Below are 12,432 nucleotides of genomic sequence, written 5' to 3'. Positions count from 1 at the left end.
TCCTTTTACTAAGCTGCATTAGACACTAACACATGCTTAATGCAGCTTAAAATAGCATATAGTGGAAAATGCTCATGCATACTGAGGTAACTGCCAAATTAGTGTGTGCTAATCCGGGCGCTAAAAAAATATATATAATTGGGGGGGAAGCATGTTGGTGGGGGTGGAGAGTGGATATTTATACACTAATCAGTTAGTGCAGCTACATTACTGCACGCTAACTGGTTAGCATAGGTTTACTACGTGAGCTCTTAGGTGCCGGTAAGTGCTCACATGGTCATTTTTTTAGAATTTTTTTGTCTCAGTAGTTTTTATTAAAAGATTTAAATGGAAGAAGTCCCAGGTGCTACCACCTGTTGCTGCTTTCCCAACCGACCTCTTTTCACACTCTCCATGATGATACCTAGATCCTCCTTAATATAGAACCCAGGATCATGGGTTCTATATTAAGCTAAAATTTGGATTATTTTCCCTGAATATATCACTGTTTCTTTACATGCATGCATATTTGTCCTCTTGAAGTAGAAGTGGTTTTATTTTCATGTAGACTCTCACTTGGTCCTTCAGCATCCACAGTGCAAAATAATGTATGTGCTTGTTACTAAGCATGTGACAGATGTGCCATTATTTATGAGCAAGGGACATGAGTAGCGCATTCCATTTGTCTGAGGAGTATAAAGGTGAGTGTGAGGCAAGCCGTACATTTACAAGTCTGTCTGTCTGTCTTTCAGTTGTCAGACTGTTTGAGAGCAAGTCAGAAGATGACATAGACTCTCACATTCTGCCAGAATCTATCCTTCCCACCTGTCCAGACTATGGGGATACTCTAGAGGAATCTATGGAGCAGCTGAAGAAAGGACTAGAAAGTGGAGCTGGGCTCATTCAGTTTGAGGTAAGCATTCCAAGATTTAAGATTACTGTCTGTCTTTTTTTTACCCACTCCCTTCAGTTTTGAGTAGAAAACAAAATCTAAGCTTATATAGGGACGATTGGACTAAAAAAGGATGCCTTGAGGTTAAGCTCCTTTGAGATACGGTATTTAGCAACCCAGGGAAACTGGGTGTCTTAAGTTTATTCAAACTTTACTTCCTGGTTGCTTTGCAAAACTATATGATGTTCCTCCTTTGAAAATTACATCTTATAAAACTTCTGTGAATAACAGCTGCAATAAATTCACGCTTGCCAAAACTAAAGCATGAATAGTTAAGTGGAATGTGTTTGAGTCTCTGCATGAGACTGAGCCTTCAAAGGATTTTGTGAAAAGTCATTGCATTTCAAAACTAATCCCTCTGAAGATGGATGTTAAATCACATTACAAACTGCTAATTCTCTGAGGAGAGACTGGAAGTCCTGAATATGTATACCTTAGAGGAAAGGAGGGACAGGGGAGATATGATTCAGATGTTCAAATACTTGAAAGGTATTAACGTAGAACAAAATATTTTCCAGAGAAAGGAAAATGGTAAAACCAAAGGACATAATTTGAGGTTGAGGGGTGGTAGATTCAAGAGCAATGTAAGGAAATACTTCTTTACGGAGAGGGTGGTGGATGCCTGGAATGTGCTCCCGAGAGAGGTGGTGGAAAGGAAAACGGTGACGTAATTCAAAAAAGCGTGGAATGAACACAGAGGATCTAGAATCAGAAAATAATATTAAATATTGAAGAACTAAGGCCAGTACTGGGAAGACTTGCACTGTCTGTGCCTATATATGGCCGTTTGGTGGAGGATGGGCTGGGGAGGGCTTCAATGGCTGGGAGGGTATAGATGGACTGGAGTGAGCTTTGATGGCGACTTCAGTAGTTGGAACCTAAGAACAGTACCAGGTAGAGCGTTGGATTTTTGCCCAGAAATAGCTAAGAAGAAGAAAACCCAACAAATTGTTAGATTGAATCAGGTTGGGCAGACTAGATGCACCATTCAGGTCTTTATCTGACGTCATCTACTATGTTACTATGTATTAACCTTCATAGTGGAACACATTACAAACTAACAAAGCCAAGGGAGTATCCAGGTTTTTGGTGGCACATAGGAAGCGAAGTGCATTTATGAACCTTAAGCCCTAGGTACTGCAGACAACACCACTACTTTTGGGAGTCTGGTTGTCCTATAAGTACTAGATCTTTTTAAAGAGAGAAATGAAGAGCACACACAATTCCTGTTTCCTTTTAAACATCATATTTAAAATAACAAACTGTTGAAATTGCAACACCACTATTAACAATGAATCATCGGATAATAACTTTGTCAGAGCATATTTCAGCCAATAATAATCAGTTTGTTAAACCACAGTGCTGCAATGCTTTGACTACCCAAAGTACCGTATTTTCGCGGATATAACGCGCGCGTTATACGCGTTTTTACCTACCGCGCATACCCCCCGCGCGTTATATGCCTGAGCGCGGTATACAAAAGTTTTTAAACATAGTTCCCACCCCGCCCGACGCCCGATTCACCCCCCCAGCAGGACCGCTCGCACCCCCACCCCGAACGACCACTCGCACGCGCTCCCACCCGCACCCGCATCCACGATCGGAGCAAGAGGGAGCCCAAGCCCTCTTGCCCGGCTGACTCCCCGACGTCCGATACATCCCCCCCCGGCAGGACCACTCGCACCCCCACCCCGAAGGACCGCCGACTTCCCGACAATATCGGGCCAGAAGGGAGCCCAAACCCTCCTGGCCACGGCGACCCCCTAACCCCACCCCGCACTACATTACGGGCAGGAGGGATCCCAGGCCCTCCTGCCCTCGACGCAAACCCCCCTCCCCCCCAACGACCGCCCCCCCCAAGAACCTCCGACCGTCCCCCCAGCCGACCCGCGACCCCCCTGGCCGACCCCCACGACCCCCCCACCCCCCTTCCCCGTACCTTTGGTAGTTGGCCGGACAGACGGGAGCCAAACCCGCCTGTCCGGCAGGCAGCCAACGAAGGAATGAGGCCGGATTGGCCCATCCGTCCTAAAGCTCCGCCTACTGGTGGGGCCTAAGGCGCGTGGGCCAATCAGAATAGGCCCTGGAGCCTTAGGTCCCACCTGGGGGCGCGGCCTGAGGCACATGGGCCCAACCCGACCATGTGCCTCAGGCCGCGCCCCCAGGTGGGACCTAAGGCTCCAGGGCCTATTCTGATTGGCCCACGCGCCTTAGGCCCCACCAGTAGGCGGAGCTTTAGGACGGATGGGCCAATCCGGCCTCATTCCTTCGTTGGCTGCCTGCCGGACAGGCGGGTTTGGCTCCCGTCTGTCCGGCCAACTACCAAAGGTACGGGGAAGGGGGGTGGGGGGTCGTGGGGGTCGGCCAGGGGGGTCGCGGGTCGGCTGGGGGGGCGGTCGGAGGTTCTTGGGGGGGGGCGGTCGTTGGGGGGGGAGGGGGGTTTGCATCGAGGGCAGGAGGGCCTGGGATCCCTCCTGCCCGTAATGTAGTGCGGGGTGGGGTTAGGGGGTCGCCGTGGCCAGGAGGGTTTGGGCTCCCTTCTGGCCCAACTACACAAAGGTACGGGGAAGGCGGGTGGGGGTGTCGTGGGGGTCGGCCAGGGGGGTCGCGGGTCGGCTGGGGGACGGGCGGAGGTTCTTGGGGGGGGGCGGTCGTTGGGGGGAGGGGGTTTGCGTCGAGGGCAGGAGGGCCTGGGATCCCTCCTGCCCGTAATGTAGTGCGGGGTGGGGTTAGGGGGTCGCCGTGGCCAGGAGGGTTTGGGCTCCCTCCTGGCCCGATATTGTTGGGGAGTCGGCGGTCCTTCGGGGTGGGGGTGCGAGTGGTCCTGCCGGGGGGGGGAATGTATCGGACGTCGGGGGGGGGCATCAGGCTTTCAGGATGGGGACAGACCTTCAAGGGGGGACAGGACTTCAAGGGGGGACAGTGCACGGAAAGTCAGGGGGGTGAACGGAGAGTCGGGACAGCGCACGGAAAGTCAGGGCGGGCGAAAGGAGCGTCGGGCATCATGCGCGGTATACCCATGAGCGCGGTATACAAAAGTTTTTGTACATATCATCGTGATTTCTGCGCGCTATACCCGTGTGCGCGTTTTACACGGGTGCGCGTTATATCCGCGAAAATACGGTAGACACTTTTAGTTGCCTTAACATTGTGGAGCATCATATGCCCTCCAAATCCACTTTTGGATGTTTTGTAAATCTAGAGCCAATCATATCCATTTGTGAACTAGAAAAAGTCTATCAATTTGGTTCAAAAATCACTGTCTTATTTGGTTCTCTGCTTAGCACGTCTCTTTTTTTAAGGGCCATTTTCAAACCAAAAATATCCAAAGGAAAAATGCACAAAAGCCATTGGTATGCAGTGTTCTCCTTAGGGCCTTTTAACCGTGCGCTCCGCCCAGCTAATTTAGATGACCGCCCGGCTGTAATCTCGATCGCAATCCTGCTGCTGCTGCCGCCTTCTGCTCAACATTTTTTAAAAAACCTCACCGGCTTGGAAATTTACCGGGCTGACTTGGCACAGCTTGAATCGCAGGAGCCTGACTTTTTTTTTTTAGTTTTTAACGCCAGCAAGCGACTTGAACCCATGCTCCGGGGCTCTAACATGTGCGTGCCGGCTTCCCTTCTCTTCCCTCCGAAACCGGAAGTCATGTCCGGGGGGAGGGGGGGGGAAGAGAAGGGAAGTCGGCACTCACACTTTAGAGCCCCGGAGCATGGGTTCACTACAGGAGACAGGTCAGCTTACAACTTGCTCTTGCTTGCTTCGGGCTTTCCTCGCTGCCGGGTCCTGCCTACTTTCTGTTTCCGTGAAGGCAGGACCCGGCAACGAGAAAGGCCCGAAACAAGCAAGAGCAGCGAGTTGTAAGCTTCCCTCCGTCGCTGACCTATGGAATATAGGTCAGCGATGGAAGGAAGCTTACAACTTGCCTTAGTCCAACCCTGCACAACATGAGGCCCAAAACGGATCTTACTGTGGCCCGTGCCCGATATGGCTCTCACTCCGCTCTCCTTCTCATTGGGGTTCAGACCGTGCCAGCTTCTCCCACTAACGGGAACCACCAGCTAGAAGCGTCACTCTTGTGCATGCTTCTCAAGAATAGACCTCGATGCGAGAAGGGGAAAGAGGTGTTGAGGGAAGTCGAGTTGCGTTTCCTTTTTCTCTTCACTGAGGCAGGAAGGTCCAGGAGCAGGAGAAGCGTCCCAGTTTGCCTAGAAACGGCTCGAGGCAAAGCTGTTATGCTGTTGCGTGCGGGATCCTGTGCCTCGCAGCAGGCTCTTGACAAGAATAGAAAAATCCAGAAGACAATACTTCCAAGGATAGAAGGATTGGGAAGATGATGTGAATATGAAAACACAGCACAAGAAATAGAGACTTGTGGCATTCTGTGTGGAAAGCTGATGCATAATGAATTTACTATTACCCATGTAATAGTGCCAAAGCAGTCTGCTGGACCAGACTACAGTACAGTGATATGGAGAATGTGGAAGAATTATTCAGTGTTCAAGATCAACATGATCTCCTCACAGAAGAAAGACGGAGAGAAAGAGAGAGGCCTGGACCAAAGGGGAAAGACAGGAGGCAGATACTGGAGGGGGGGGGGAGAAGGGAAGGAGATAGAGATGTCAGACCATGGGGTGGAGTGGGAAGGAAGGAAGGAAGGAAAGGAGAAGAGAGAGATGCCAGGGCATAGGGGAGGGGTGGAGACAAAAAATGGAGAGGGGGTGAAACTGAAATAAATCATGTACAAAGGAGACAAAGGGCACAGAATATAGAGTTTATTGAAGGGACATAGAAAGAGGGTAGATACCATATGGAACAGAGAGAGGGCAGACACTGGATGGAAAAGGCAGAAAGGGTGGACAGTGGATGCAAGGGGCAGAGAGAGGGTGGACAGTAGATGGAAGGGGTAGAGGGAGGGCAGAGGCTGGGTGGAAAGGGCAAAAAAGAGAGGACAGATGTTGCATGGAAGGGAGCGAGGACAATTGCTGAATAGAAAGAAGAGAGTGAAGAGAAGATGACTAAAGCAGAAATGACAAAAGGTAGAAAAAAATATTTTTGTTGCTTTACGTAGAATCAAGTAGTATTGTAACTGTATTGATTATAATTTATCAATAGGAAATGGAAATAAGGCAATTTGTGGGGAGACTAAACTCCTTTCCTCAGGTCAAAACAGGATACCATAACAGCTGTATACTGTACTGTCTTGAGGAAAGATTTGGCCTCTGAAAGCTAATTGAAAAATGGATTAGTCCAATAAAATGGTATTTTCATATTTCTCATTATTTCATTTCCATTTGTTAATTTGTAAAGTGGTGACTGTTATGTAGAAGGTTTTTTTTCAAATTTACATCTACTGTCTTTATATTTTGCAGAGTATTAGGGGATATGTGTCACTGTTTTTGTGGTGTTGTGGTGTTGCATTGTATGCAGAGTCTGGTTTCTTGGTTCAGTTTAACTTTTGTCTACATATTTCTATTTTTAATTTGTGATTATTCCATATTGGGCGAGGGTGTATCTGTGTTCTGTGTGTATGAAAAGGACATGGCTTTCTGTTAGCATCGACTACAGGATCAATTGACTGTGAAGGATCTGGTTTGTTTAGTTTTACAATGCGTGTGTTGATGTTCTAGTGCTCACTGCAGTGTTTAAGATGCTGTCTTTTCCTAGATGCACCCTTATTGTAAATGGATCATGGATTATTACTAAAAATATCTTTTTTTATATAGAGGGAGGGGGTTGTTAAAAAATGATCAGCACTGGCTGTCATATATATTAGGCACCACTGGATTTAATGACCCTATTCTAACTTTACTGTTGACGTAGGTGTTGTCCCCCCCCCAACACACAGACACACATTGTAAAGAATTAAATTAAAGTTGTATTATCATCAAGCAGCTTTCAAATGACATTATGAGCAAATAAAAATAAAATATTTTTAATACATTGCTAATTATTACCTGCATCTTTACCTATACTGTTTTGCCCTAGCTCTTACTTTGCACTATAGCAAAATAAAAAAGAAGCAGATAAAGATCAATCACACAGGTGTCCTTCAAGGCTCAGTAACACCTCTCCATAAATTATGTGGAAGAGGTCTGGAAGTGGGGATAGCATCTATTTCATATCCTCAGTGAGACCTCAGGAAGGAACCTAGTGATCAAAACATTATTAGAGGTATTGTACAGCCATTTCTTGTATGACTGGATGAGCTATATTTATCTTTTTTTTTAAAGTTGTTTAAATTCATGCAGAAATAAATGGCTAGATTGAACCTATGACTTCATTAACGCATTTCCCTTCTTTAAACCTCTATACCATTTGAAAGAGGGTGGATATCTAATTATTCACTTCTAGAAATGGATACTTCTTAAATTTAGTAAAAATATTCTGGCACCTGTCAAACCTTAAAAAAGGAAGTCATATTGAGTATTGGAAAATAATAATAATTAACTAATAAAAATAGTATACATTTAATTTTCCCCACCACCAAATTTCCCCGCCCCAACCGACTACTTTTTCATGCCACCCGATTGGGAAAAAATTTCTGGGGAGAACACTGGGTATGTCTGGGGGGCCAGCAGTCTTACTAGATTGGCCACATAGACATCTCAGCAGAGCAGTGGGGCAGCCTCAGAGACACTGCAGTGAACATAATAGGTCCCAGATGTATTTCATATCATAATCCCCCTATATAGTATGGTGAGGTGACCCCCCTCCAGGAATAGTAAAAGGTGTAATGTATTCAACTTACCCCACTACAATAGCCCTTATGCCTGTAGGCGTCACCCATATTTGGGTTCAATAGGTATTTTGTGAGTTTTGGGGCTCTCACACTTTTTTGCCATAAATATACTAGTTAGAGTGGGGTGATATGGACCTGGGTCCTCTTCTCTGCAGTCCGCTGCACTGACCACTAAGCTACTCTACAGACCTGTTTGCTCCTGTAACAGGAATGGCCTTTATATCTACAAATGTCATAGAGCCTGGTATATACTGATGGGGCTGAGAGGGGGTCAGTCAAGTAAATAAGTTGGTTCAAGCAGTATTATACAGATTGAAAAAATTGAGACAAATTAGGCATTATTTCTCTATTGAATACCTAATGCTTTTGATGCAGTTATATTGTCTTCCCTTGATTATTGTAATCTTTTGTATGTCGGGTGTTTGTTTATTTATTGTTTATTGTGAGCTTCTATACCGCTATTAACGACTGGAGAGTCATTTCAGAGCGGTTTACATGAGTTTCTGTAAAAAGTGTTACAATACCTGGGCTCTATAAAGAGTTACAGGGGCTTCTGTAGCAGTGTTACAATACAGAGTTTAAGACCTGCATAATTGTGGCATAATTAGTCATCCTACTTACGTTACCGGCACATCACTCGTCCTTCTTATTTGCATATGTTCCAACCAAACCAATCGTCCTACCTATATACACATCTAATATTAGGTTTACTATTGCACCTAAGTACACTATATTTACACACCTCCTAAGGAGTTTGGCCTATTCAACTAAATATAATCTATATACATGTATCTGTATCTGTATCGTGTTTATGGCTATCTTTGCAGTATTATCTTCCTCAGAGTCTAGTTTTCTGGGCTTCATCCCTTGGTTTATTTATATCCTTTTGTGTTCTTCCCATTGAGTTCCTGATTTGGGGAAGGGGGAGGGGGGACTAGCCAACTGTCTGCTCTATGTTTTTTTATTGGCTAAAGTCATCTATGAAGCGGATGGTCTTTATCCCTTTCTTGAACTTTCCGGTATCTTTTTATAGTTTTAGCTCCTTCGGGAGGGCATTCCATCACCTTGGAGCCATCACCGAGAACATTCTTTTCCCAATGCTTTTGATTTTGAGATCTCGGAAGGAGGGGATTTTCCAGCAGATGATTTTGGCTCGAGCGTAGTGCGCGTGTTGTTGTGTGCCGACGTAGTCTGGCAGCTAGATATTGTGATCCAGAGAGATGAATGATTTTGTGCGTCAGTAGTAGGATCTTGAATTTCACCCTGCTTTCCATCAGGAGCCAGTGTAGTTCTTTCAGTAGCAGAGTGGCACTCGTGTTCTTCGATTTTTCCCAGCAGAAATCTTGCTGCTGCATTTTGTACCATTTAAATCTGTTTAATTGTGTATTTTGAGACACCCACTAGGATTGCATTGCAATAGTCAAAAGTTCAGAGTACCAGGTTAATATTACATTGGACATCGCTTGGCGGGTAAGGTAGGGTTTAAGTCCTCTGACCTAGTAGAGTTTGCCATATGCATTTTTCACGATGTGTTTGATCTGTATTGTCATGTCTAGGTTTGGATTCAACTATACCCTTAGGTTTCTCACCGTATCCATGGAAGATTTTATGACATTGCTATTCAATGTTAGTTTGTATCTTGGGCTATTTTCTCCCCATTTGTTAATTAGTAATAGTTCCATTTTCTCCTTGTTGGCTACTAGTCCATTTGTTTGGAGCCATCCGAAGATTTTCCCCAGGCATGTGTTGAGAGGAGTGTCTAGGTCACCTTCATTTGCTGGAGAATACAGCAGCTAAGTTTATTTGGGGGGGGGCTAAGAGGTATGATAGGGTTACCCCTTTTCTGACTAAAAACTTCATTGGCTACCACTTCATGCCCAATGTAAATTTAAGATGTAGACAATTATTGTCTGGGTTCAAGTTTCAAGTTTATTAAAAATTTGATTAATTGCTTCTCGAGACCTCTAGGCAATGTACAGTAAAAATTATGGGAATACATACAGTATAGTTTTGGTAAACAATTGTGGAACAGACTCGGATGAGGATGATAAACAGACATACTAGAAACAGTGGGAAAAGAATGAACTATAATAAGTAAACAAAAGTTAAAACAAAAGGAAGGGGGGGTTATTTGGGATTCGTAAGGGCACGGCAAGAATCTTAAGCAAGCTAAGCTTAGGGAACGAGAATGGTTAACTGTGGTTTCCAACTCAAAGGCATCTTTGAATAGAAAGCACCATCCTACTTAACCTTCATTTCCATCCACCCACAAATTTTGATTTAAGTGCTATCTGGTGGCATCATTTTCATACCAAGCTTTAATCTTTGGAATTAACTTCCAGTGGCTTTGAGAATGGGAACTCTCTTATATAAGGTTTCATAAATTGTTAAAAACATTTTTTTAAGGAAGTAGTTTTATTCATTTTGAAGCAATTGTCTTAATGGTTATTACTGTTTGGTCATATTTATATATCTAAGTCAGGGAGGTTTGTTCCCTTTTTTATTTTATTGTAATCCACACTAATGTCTTTTGACAAGGTAGCAGAATATACGTTTTTATATTGTATTGTATTATAAGAGTGGGTCATGTCTTTATCTTACCAGTGGTTATCTGGTCAGCTTGAGCAATTTGTTATTGTTAAAACAGGTCTAGCCTAAAACACACTAATTTTGGCCTTGGTTTTTACATTACATTATTGCAGATAAATGTCTGAATCGGCACTAGTCCTGTCCATAACATGCCCTCAACATGCTTTCCCCCCCCCCCCCTTTGATAGTTAGACAAACTGTGGAAAAAAACATGTTATAAATGAGTTTTGAAAATAGTGATTTGGACGTTTTTGTGAAAAAAGCATCTATCTGCCACTTTGTACCATTTGTTTAGACATTTTTCTATTTCAAAAATTAGCCCCTGTGTATACTAAAGCCCATAGTATGGGATATAGGTTCTGGATCTAGAGGCTGATTTGGATATAGTAGTTGCCACAGAGATGTTTATAAAACATGTTTGTTGGATTCTTGATACACCACCTTTTTGTAGTAAATCCCAAACAGTTTACATAGTACATATAGGGCTCCTTTTACTAAGGTGCGCTAGCGTTTTTAGCGCACGCAGGAAATTACTGCGCGCCACACCATGCGCTACACTTCTAGAACTAACGCCAGCTCAATGCTGGCGTTAAGGTCTAGCACGTGCGCGGCAATGTAGTGCGTGCAATTCTACGCCTTAAAGCCCTAATGCGGCTTAGTAAAAGGAGCCCATAGTTTACGTGGGGGCCACTGAAAAGTTCTCAGCCCAGCCAACAACGTTGGGGCAGTCTTCATCAAGGACTATACACTTATTTTCCACTTCTTTCATTCCATATTTTTCCAAAAGAACGATAAAAGTGGAAAATCACTGGACTAAGTAAGAGAGGAGAGCTAGAAATATTTAAAAACCTCTGTGGTATAAATGTACAGGAAGTGAGCCTCTTTCAACTGAAAGATGCTCTAGAATGAAGGGGCATAGAATAGGGTGATCCAAGGAAATATTTATTTTGAAAAGGATGGTGGATGTGTGAAACAGCCTCACAGTAGAAGTGGTGGAGGCAGTTACTGAATTCAAGAAAACGTGGAACAAGCACAGAAGAGGCTGCGTCACTTGCTTTCACTAACATTGTTTATATGTGTTGCAAGTGATCCAGCAGTCCGATCCTACCAACCATATCATTTTATATTATCTGTGATCAGTGTCTTTGTATAGTGATGCCAGTCTGCATACTTTGCACTTTTGTTTGTGTCTTGGGTTTTCATTCTACTGTTGCTGATGCTCTGTGGTGCCTTGTTGTTGTCTTTCCTAAATGGTATATGTAAACCTACAAAAGCAAGGAAGAGTTAACCATATGTAGAACCAAATGCCAAAAGGAGTAAGGTTGGACAAATGACCTTCCCCAAAAAAAGTAGACCCCCCAGAGATAGACTAAAGTTGAGAGCTTGAGAAGTACCTTAAAAAGATTCGACATGGTGCCTTGTTTTGGTGTTAACTGCCTGCCTAAGGAGTCATAAATCTTATAAATCCCTCCATTGTATGTTTCTAATGTCCTCAACACACAAGAGGGATGAATCAATGCTGTTACGGTGCTGTTATATCAAATTTGTCTTAAACAGCGGGACAACTGCTGAGCGGTTCCACTCCTGCAAGAAACTTGTGCAAATTTTCTTCACACCTTGAGGTAAACATTTCACCAGTGTGCTTGCTGCTACCTCCTCCTTCTCCGAGTTGCTAATAGTGTAATAGTCACTATGTGGAGGAGGAGATTGTGGCGAGCACAGTAGTGAAATGCATGCCTCAAGGTCTATTGAAAATTTGTACAGCTTTCCTGCAGGAGAGGAATTGCTCAGCAGTTGTCCCGCAGTTTGAGACAAAACTGATATAGCATTGATTCAATCCCTTTTGTGTGTTGAGAGCATTAGAAACATACAGCGGAAGGTTCTACAAGATTCATGACTCCTGAGGCAGGCAGTTAACGTCAAAATATGACTTTGTTGCGAGTCTTTACAGTGGTTCTCAAACTCTCAACTTTGGTCTACCTCTAGTGTCTAACTTTTCTTCAAAGGTCATTTGTCCAGTCCTATTCCTTTTGGCATATGGAAACTTAGCCACATCTATGCTACCGGTAGTATTAGTGGCTGATGAAATGGATAAAGGCAAAGTGAAGAAAGCTGGAGTGGTAAAGTTCAGTTTTATTTTTCAATATTTATTTTATGGTTGAACTGTTTC

The 12,432-nt window shown here is 44.2% G+C and overlaps 1 protein-coding gene across 4 annotated transcripts in view; it reads left to right on the top strand.

The window, feature by feature from the left end:
- PTPN3 (protein tyrosine phosphatase non-receptor type 3) overlaps positions 1-12,432 on the top strand; it is a 710,747-nt gene that overhangs the window by 550,156 nt on the left and 148,159 nt on the right. For all 4 annotated transcript variants that reach the window (XM_033930629.1, XM_033930631.1, XM_033930630.1 and 1 more), the window contains one exon: positions 732-892. In XM_033930629.1, coding sequence (XP_033786520.1) covers positions 732-892 — 161 coding nt within the window. The remainder of the gene's footprint in view (positions 1-731; positions 893-12,432) is intronic.

Source organism: Geotrypetes seraphini, chromosome 2 (genome assembly GCF_902459505.1).
Source record: "Geotrypetes seraphini chromosome 2, aGeoSer1.1, whole genome shotgun sequence".
In the NCBI taxonomy this organism is placed as follows: Eukaryota; Metazoa; Chordata; class Amphibia; order Gymnophiona; family Dermophiidae; genus Geotrypetes; species Geotrypetes seraphini.
The sequence above is the reverse complement of the archived record's forward strand: the minus strand, read 5'-3'. Positions and strand labels throughout refer to the sequence as shown.